The 8,481-nt window shown below is 59.3% G+C and overlaps 1 protein-coding gene across 3 annotated transcripts in view; it reads left to right on the top strand.

Moving 5' to 3' along the window:
• Positions 1–5,343, top strand: part of GRK5 (G protein-coupled receptor kinase 5) — a 206,230-nt gene extending 200,887 nt beyond the window's left edge. For all 3 annotated transcript variants that reach the window (XM_032423099.1, XM_032423100.1, XM_032423101.1), the window contains 4 exons: positions 921–1,058; positions 1,826–1,963; positions 2,496–2,627; positions 4,802–5,343. In XM_032423099.1, coding sequence (XP_032278990.1) covers positions 921–1,058; positions 1,826–1,963; positions 2,496–2,627; positions 4,802–4,900 — 507 coding nt within the window. In that variant the 3' untranslated portion in view covers positions 4,901–5,343. The remainder of the gene's footprint in view (positions 1–920; positions 1,059–1,825; positions 1,964–2,495; positions 2,628–4,801) is intronic.
• The last annotated feature ends 3,138 nt before the right edge of the window (positions 5,344–8,481 follow it).

Consider the following 8,481-nt stretch of genomic DNA (forward strand, 5'->3'; position numbering starts at 1 on the left):
CCCCCCCCCCCCCCCCCCCCCCCCCCCCCCCCCCGCCAGCCTCCCGGCCTCATTCACACCTTTAGGCCTCTGGCCTGGCTGTCTGCTTCTGCAGCCTCCTCCTCTCCTATGAACCTTCCCACCTCTTGGTTCTGATGAGGACACTCCTACCCTGACCATCCGTGGCTCCCCAGTACCTCCAGATCAAAATCCTCCTGACCTGGCCTTCAGGACCCTCCAGCACTCTCCCCATCACGTCCCCTTCACCCTGACCCGTCCCCCACATCCTCTTCCCTCCCCCAGACTCAAAGACAGGTGTTCCCCAAGCCTGCCCTGCAGGTCTCTCTTGCTAGCGCAGACCCTGCCCCGATGCCTTCCCCACCTGCCCGCAGCCCCCCCTGGTGGCGGCCAGGTTGTGTGCCTCTGTCACCGTGGTGTCGTACCTGTGTATTGCCTGGATGGGTCCTCCGAACGTGATCTTGCTGAGGCCACTCGGTGCCCCTCCTCCCTCTCGGCACAGTGGTTTGTGCCAACCAGGTACACGTCTACAGAGTACGTAGGAGCTGAGTAAGCGAATGAGCGAGGCCCGCAGAGACGGTGCCGGCCCTCTGGCTTACGTGTAGCAGGAGACTGGCACGGTGCCGCCTGCGCTGGGCCTGCCGCCTTGGGGAGGGCAGACGGGACTCCTGCTCTCCTGCAGGCTCCAGGCATCTGAGCCCGGCGTGAGCGCGAGGCCGCCCTGAAGCAAGACCCGAGCAGGCTGGGGCCGTGTCCGTTGGGTGCCTGGGGGTGGCACGGGCACTGCAGAGGCTGGAGGATGGACACGCACTCGGGCGTACTTGTGAAAGGACATGGCCACAGTGCCCGAAGCCCCAAGTCTCCTGCCTTCAGCAGGAGGAAAGGCCCACCAGGCATGACCTCTCGGGGCTCTCTTGTCACAGCTGCTCACCAAAGATGCAAAGCAGAGACTGGGCTGCCGGGAGGAGGGGGCCGCGGAGGTCAAGAGACACCCCTTCTTCAGGAACATGAATTTCAAGCGCTTAGAAGCCGGGATGTTGGACCCTCCCTTCATTCCAGACGTGAGTAGCCTCCCCAGCCCAGGCTGAGCCTGTGCACCCCCTCACGACCTTGACTTAGCGAATGTCCTTGAACTCCGGGAGGACGGGGCCAGTGGGCGAGTGAGAGTAGCGGGTATTTAGCGCTGTGACAGCCACAGCTCGTGGTTCTGGGGCCCAGCTCCGTGGCAGGCACTTACATCAGCCTCAGGCATGGGTGCTTCTACTGTCCCCACTTGGCAGGTGAGGAGACTGAGGCCTACAGGGGTATGTGACGTCCCCAGAGTTCCTAAGCACCACAGCTGGGAGCCCAGCCCAGGCCTGTCGGGCTGCAGAGCCTGGTGCCCAGTGGGGTGAGAAGGGCCCGGAGGGCCTCCCTGGGCCGCATGGCTCTCTGGCCCTGGGCCCCCAGCACTCCTTCTCTCTGTGGAGAAGGAATGGGCCGGAGGCCGGAGGCCCCAGCTGTGGCCGCCCTCATTCCCACAGATATGTCTAGAAACGCTTCCACCATCCTGATCCTGTGGGCTCTGTGGGAGCGGGGATCCCCAGAGGTGCCGAGGAATGTGAGGTCAGAGAGGGCGTGTTCCGTCACCCCATCGCGGCCCCAGCCTGGAGAGTGGGGTGACCAGCAGCTGGCATAAGGGTGATGGCGGGAAGGAGCCCCTGGGCAGATCTGTGAGAGAGAGCAGCACCGGTCCCCAGAAAGGCGCCCCCCCCGCCCCCATCAGAACCTGTGGCTGGGGGTGCCGGGCCTGGGACGGGCCCCGTGTGACCGAGCGCTCTGCCCACAGCCCCGCGCCGTGTACTGCAAGGACGTGCTGGACATCGAGCAGTTCTCCACCGTGAAAGGCGTCAACCTGGACCACACGGACGATGACTTCTACTCCAAGTTCTCCACGGGCTCCGTGCCCATCCCATGGCAGAGCGAGGTGAGCAGGGCGGTGGCCGTCTGCACCCTGAAGGGGGCTGCTGGGCCGGGGGGACAGGCCCGGACTCCGTCGGCCGTTGGCGTGGGGGTCAGAAGAGGGATAGGAGGCGGGATGGACACAGTCGTCTAGCAGACTGGCTGGGAGAGAGGAGGAACACGGGCCCGAGCTGGGGGAAGCCTGCGCTGCTTCCGCAGGATGGGGCAGGGGAGGGGGCCCTGACAAGGGGAGGGGCGCAGGGCATGTGGGGCGACCTGGGCTTGGGTGGGGTGAGGAGGGAGAGGGGGTGTGGGTTTGGCGGCTGGACGATGAGCATACCTCCTGCCTCCTTCCTCAGCAGAGGCAGCTGGGGGAGGCCGGCAGGGGAGAGGCCGTGGCAGGCGGGGAGCAGTCTGGGCCTGGGCCCCTGAAGGATGCGGGGTGGGTGCAGGATCTATTGGGAGCAGGCTCAGGGCAGAGTGGGGGCCACTGGGACTCCTGTCCAGCCAAGATGACTAACACAGCCCCTCATGCCACCTTCGCCCGGCTTCTCCAGATGATAGAAACCGAGTGCTTTAAGGAGCTGAACGTGTTTGGACCTAACGGTACCCTCTCACCGGACCTGAACAGAAGTCACCCTCCAGAACCGCCGAAGAAAGGGCTGCTTCAGAGAATCTTCAAGCGTCAGGTGAGGGACGCCCCCTCTGTGCCCGGCTGTCCTGGCGTTGGCCCCGGGACGCCCTGGGCCCAGGTACTTCCCCGAGGCCGGACCTGCAGCCTTCTCCCTGCGTGCGGGGGGCGTGGGAGACCAGGGGCCGCAGCAGCCTGCCCGAGCCCCTGTGCCCACCAGGTGAGGGATCCGCAGGGTGGAATCGGGCAGGGCCGGCCCAAAGCTCGCCCTTCATCAAGGGTTCTCGGCCTCGCCCCTGTGGACGTTCGCGGTGAGTTCTCTGTCGTGGGGGCTCTCGTGCACTGGAGGATATTTAGCAGCCTCCGTGGCCTCTACCCAGCAGGCGCCAGGAGCGCCCCCTCCCACTGTACCAATCGAAAATGTCTCCAGGCCTGGCCCCGTGTCCTCTGGAGGCGAAGTCTCCCCGACAGAGAACTAACTGCCCCTTATGGCCCTTGTAAAGACTCAAGTTCTGTAGGTAGCGATCGCACGGAACAAAGAGCAGGCAGAACAGGTGTGGGAGCGGTGAGCCCTGCAGAACCCCATGGCTCCTGGGGTGGGGCCCCCCAAGGTGGATGCTGTGACCTCCAGCTGGCAGCCTCAGGAGACTTTGCCCCTTGGGAAAAGGCATTCTTCCTCAGAGCCTGTCCCTGGATTGAGGGTTCGGCGTGGGCCCAATGGAAGAAATGTCCCCGCAGGGGACACCCTGCGGGAACGCCCTCACCTCATCCCCCTTGCCCAAGGTGGCCAGAATAGCGCCCCCTCCTGGCCTCCCTTGAAGAAGGCTTGGCGCCAGTGTGTCCATCCCACAGCCTGGGAGGCTCCATTATTTACATTCCCCCCACCCCACCCGATCCCCAAGGAGCTGCCCCTCTCCCCAGGAGGATGAAGAGGGAGAGGCAGAGCATCTCTGGTCCCCAGGCCTCCCAGCTCCCCCACCCCCACCCTGATAACAGGATGGGGTGGCTGTGGATGGCGCCCTGCTGTGGACCTAGCTCTGCACCGAGTGCTTTCTGAGGGCTTCTCTTACTTAATCTCCACAAAAGCCTGGGCCTTAATTCAACTGTTCAGTCCTTCGGCCAGTTTGTAGCGAGCGCCCACTGTGTGCAAGGCTGTTTCCTCAGGGTTTGAGATGCACCAGCAAGGCAAACCAGGATCCCTCCTTTTTGGGGGTCCTAGTGCAGTGTGAGCCCAGGATGTGCTCCCATTACCCTACTTCACAGATAGGGAAACTGAGGCTGAGGGAGGGTCAAGGTCACAAAGGTCACACGGCTGGTAAACCCATACGAAGGATCTGGGGATAACGGCAGGGAGCATGGATCAGGCACATGGAGAGAAAACACAGACTGAGGGCAAGTTCGGGGTTTGATCTGGAAGCTTCCTGTGAGTTTCACATCCTGTTCCAAAATAGACTCCTGTTTGTATACACTTATAAAAATACAATTTTAAAATGCTTCCACCAAGTAAAATTGAAGTTCTCCAAAGAAAGGACCTGTCCCCTTCCACATGGCTGAGTCCCTAGCACGTACTTAGGTCCTGGGACAAGCGCTTGCTGTGGAGGCTCACAGACCCGGGGTTCCCATCTGGCCCCGACACTTTCTGCTGCTTGGGTGGCACCGCACTGACCCGTCCCAGCCTCTGTGGGCCCTCCTGCAAGATCAGTGCCCGGGGCCGGCAAGAGGACTGAGGGACAGAGAGGTTGGTAAGAGCAAGCAGCTCCTGGTTCTGGGGCCGGGCACCCGCTCAGGCCCTCTACACACAGCCTCACTTCACACTCCACCGGCCCAGCACGGAAGCTGCTCTTGGCCCACAGGGCACGCAGGGCAACCAAGAGATTTAATGACTTGCTCAAGGTCCCTCAGCTAAGCGACAGATTTCAGACCCTGGGCCTATAGTAATGAACCCTATAGATATTCTAGGAGGGGCTGCCCCCTCCCTGCCTTGGGGTCCTCTTAATCCCATAGCTCTCCCCCTGCCGCAAGGGGTGGCCTCTGGCCCTGGGTCTGCAGCGGAAGAAGGGCACCAGGCAGCAGAAAGCAAGAGGAGCTGATGGGCAGCCCCTGACCATGGCGCTGTTTTCAGATTCAGAGGCCCCTACAAGTCCACCAGGACTAACTCTGTCTCCCCCCCCCCCCCCCCCCCCCCCCCCCCCCCCAACCCCCTCCCCCCCCCCCCCCCCCTCTCTCCTCCAGCATCAAAACAATTCCAAGAGTTCACCCAATCCCAAGACCAATTTTAACCACCACATAAATTCAAACCATGTCAGTTCAAACTCCACCGGCAGCAGCTAGTTGGAGCTCTGGCCTTGAAGTCCGCGGTGGGACCAGCCTAGACCCTTGTCCTTAGCAGCAGAACTTGTGGACGGGGGAGCCCTCCAGGAGCCGGGAAGGAGGCTGGCCGCCTCCTCGACGCAGAGCCTCCAGGTTTCTCAAAGAGATTTCCACTCAGGTCTGTCTCCAGAGGTGGCCCTCAAGCCGACGTGGAACATTGCAATAGAAATCCAATTGGATACGACAACTTGCACGTATTTGAATAGCGTCATACCTAGAACTGAATTTTGTCTTTATTATTTTTAAAGAAAAGTTTTGTAAATTTCTCTATTGTCTCAGTTTATATTTTGTATATTTGTATTTAAATGAAAGTCAGACTTTGAGGGTGTATATTTTCTGTGCAGCCACTGTTAAGCCATGTGTTTTAAGGCATTTTAGAGTGGGCGGGGTGGGGGGGGATTTACAAAAAAAAAAAAAATGTGACTCAAGACTTCCAGAGCCTCAAATGAGAAAATGTTTTTATTAAATGTAGAAAATGATTCACATTTCACCTTTAAAGGATTGGTTGTATCCATCTCTCTCTGTAACCTTTCCCTCACACGGATGTCACCATGCTGTTGGCTTGTAACAACCTGAATTAAGTGCTCCAGACACACTTGGGACCTCAGCCCCGGTCAGAACATCCTCTGTGGGGTCTCTGGAGCCTCCTAGGGCCAATGCCAGCATTTCCTTTAGAGGCACACGGTGTCCGTGTTGCTTTGGCCTTGGCCTCCTCTTCCGTCTGGAAGGCGGCCGGTACGCAGAGCTGGGCCTCTTTCTTTCTAAGCAGGTTCTAACTGCTAAAGCCTGTATGTTTTCAAGAGGCTTGCATTTGGGGATTTTTGTTTTACTCTATTTTTAAGGGATGTGTCGCGATGATAAGGAATAGTCATGGAACCCCAGCTATCCCAAATCCTGTGGCCTGAGGAAGCCTCAGGGAGTGGGGGTCAGTGGAGTCCTACCGAATGAGTCCGTAGAGGGGGAGGGAGGCTTGCCCAGGGGCTCCAGGCACGTTCCTCAAGTGTTTACGGGGTCACAGGGTCTGGAGAGAGCTTCACAAGGCCCCGCAGATACCCCGGCCCAGGTGGCATGGGGGGGGTTGGCTCTCCAAGCAATGGCATGGCTAAGGAGAGGGCCGGGATACCACGGAAGCTCAAGACAAACTCACTGTCACTTCTTGGGAGAGGTGGGACCAAGATGTTCTAACGGGGCATCTCAAAACTTCAGGCTCAGGTCGCCCCCAGGAGGACCCGGTGGCTTTGCCAGGCCAGGGTCTTCCAAGGGCAGTTCCCAGGCCCTTTGAGCCCCTGGCCGCCTCCTGTTGCCTCTGAAAAGTGACAAGGAGCAAATCCATCCTCACCTCCCCCCTGCCCCAGAACGGGGGGAGTGGTTGACACCCCTGCTCCCCTGCCTGGCTGAGTCCCTGGCGACCGAGTCAGCCTCACTCAGACCCGGTGTCAGCCACCTGGCAGTTGCCAGGGTTCCTCCCAGTGTGGGTCCAGCGCTACCTACAGGCTGCTCCGGTCAAAATGCGGATTCCTGGGCCCCGCCCCAAACCTATGGAATGGATTCTCTGGGAGTAGGGCCCAGGAATCTGCATCTTTAAGAAGCTCTCCAGAACATTCTAACACACCCTCAAGAAAGGGCACTGCTGCCTTAGCTTCAGCGGGGCTTCGGACGCGACTCTCCCAAAACGATTACCATGAGCCGGGCCGCTTGGAGCGCGAGCTTGGACGGAGGAGCGGTAGTGGGCATGGCCGCCTCCGTCCAGTGTCCGTGCTCCTCCGTCAGACTGGGCCAGTGGAGCGCACTGCCGGAGAGGGGGCGGCCTTTGGGACTGATCGTTTTAGGTCACTTGACAAACAAATGGCAGAGCAGTTGGGCCGCCCTGGGATCCCTCCAACGTGCAGTATTATTTTCTTCAAGACCAGCCCTGGCCTCACGAGGCTGCTTCTGGCACCTTTCCGGGGCTGCGTACCAGATAAATGCAAACAGCCATACTCCGTTTTTGCCAACGAAGTGGAAAGCTCCTTGACCAGTATTTTAAGATCCTCAAGCTCTTGCTGACCCTCCTTTCTCAATGGAAAGGACAGTCATTTTCCTGGGACAGTCACCAGCCCAAGCTCCCACCCTCCCTCCTTCCTTTTGCCCAATTCACAGCAACCCCCTGCTTACCGAATGACTGGTGTTGAGAAGCCTTCTCTTCTCACGCCTCCGAGCCCCACACTGGCCGACCGCAGTACAGAATCCTCACGGAGCAAGGAGGACAACATGCACCTGCCCCAGGTGTTTCTGCATCCCGCAGCTCCGACGAGGCTAACGCACAGGCCTCTGTGGGCCTCTAAGATGACTGGAGTCTTCCTTCGTGTTTGCAGCCTGTCCCCACCGAGTGCCCCCAGGATGGGGGCCGGAGCCACCGTCTCTCTGTTCCCTCCCGTTCCTTTTGACCCTTCGTTTCCTGCAAGAGAAAGGAAGTCATTATTTAAAACAATGCCTGAAAATCAGCCCTCCTGTCCACCAAGTCCCCCAGTCCCCGAGTCACTGAAGGTCCTGCCCCACCCCCCCAGCTTCTCCGCCAACTTGTTTTCTATAGCTGCATTTTTAAAAGATATTTTTAAATTAGGGGAAAAAAACCAAAACAAACCCCACCTTCCTCCCCACCTGCCATCCCCCTGCCTGGGATGAGGTGTGTTTGGTCAGTGAATGGATTTTTTTTTTTTCCAACATTTGAGCTCTTTACAGAAGGGCCTCTCTTTCTCCAAGCATGACATTTTCCTCACCGGATGTTCTCTGACCTTGTGCCTTTGAGATGAGACGCAGGGCCCTGCAGAAACTTCTCTGCTTCCACTTTCCAGGAGACAAGCTCTGTCCCCAGTGGGACAGGGGTGATCTCTGCCACGAGCACCATGACTGACAAAGGTTTATCGAGCCCCCTCGGGGGTGGGGGAGCTCCCATAAGATCACCCACAATACCACCAAGGCCTGAGCCCTGCCTTCAGGGGAATGCTACCCCATCCCGTATCACTCATTCCCGACTCTTTCTAGGCTGGGAACATCACTTTTTAAACCGTGCGCTTCTGAGGGCTGCTCACTTGCACAGTTTCTAAGCATTGTTGTGTTTCCAGTGGCCCCAGAAGGGCTTGTTCCCTGAAATGCGCTGCTCTTAGCAAACCTCAGTCTTGGAGGGGCAAGCCGTGTGGAGAGCAGGGTACCTGGGTTTTACGCACGCTCGACAGGCAGCCCGCCACGACACATGGTGGTGAGTTCTGGGGACACGTGTGGACGCCACCTTGGCGTCAAAGGCACCACGGGATGCGGCCACCTGCCCGGGAGTCCAGCGAGCCCCGACGATGTGGAGGGCATGCCCCGGAGCAGCCGGGGTCTCCACACCTCCCAAGAAGCCCTGCCCACTGTCGAAGCTCCTCGTCGCTCTTCCACACCCCGTCCTTCCCTGAAAGGCTTGGGGCATCGGCTTCCCACTGACTCTCCCAAGTGAGCCCCTGACCCAGACCTCACTTCGGAGGGAACACCGCAACCTCCTTGCACCTGGCATCCCAGGCCTG

This window comes from Phoca vitulina, unplaced genomic scaffold (genome assembly GCF_004348235.1).
Source record: "Phoca vitulina isolate PV1807 unplaced genomic scaffold, GSC_HSeal_1.0 scaffold28, whole genome shotgun sequence".
In the NCBI taxonomy this organism is placed as follows: domain Eukaryota; kingdom Metazoa; phylum Chordata; class Mammalia; order Carnivora; family Phocidae; genus Phoca; species Phoca vitulina.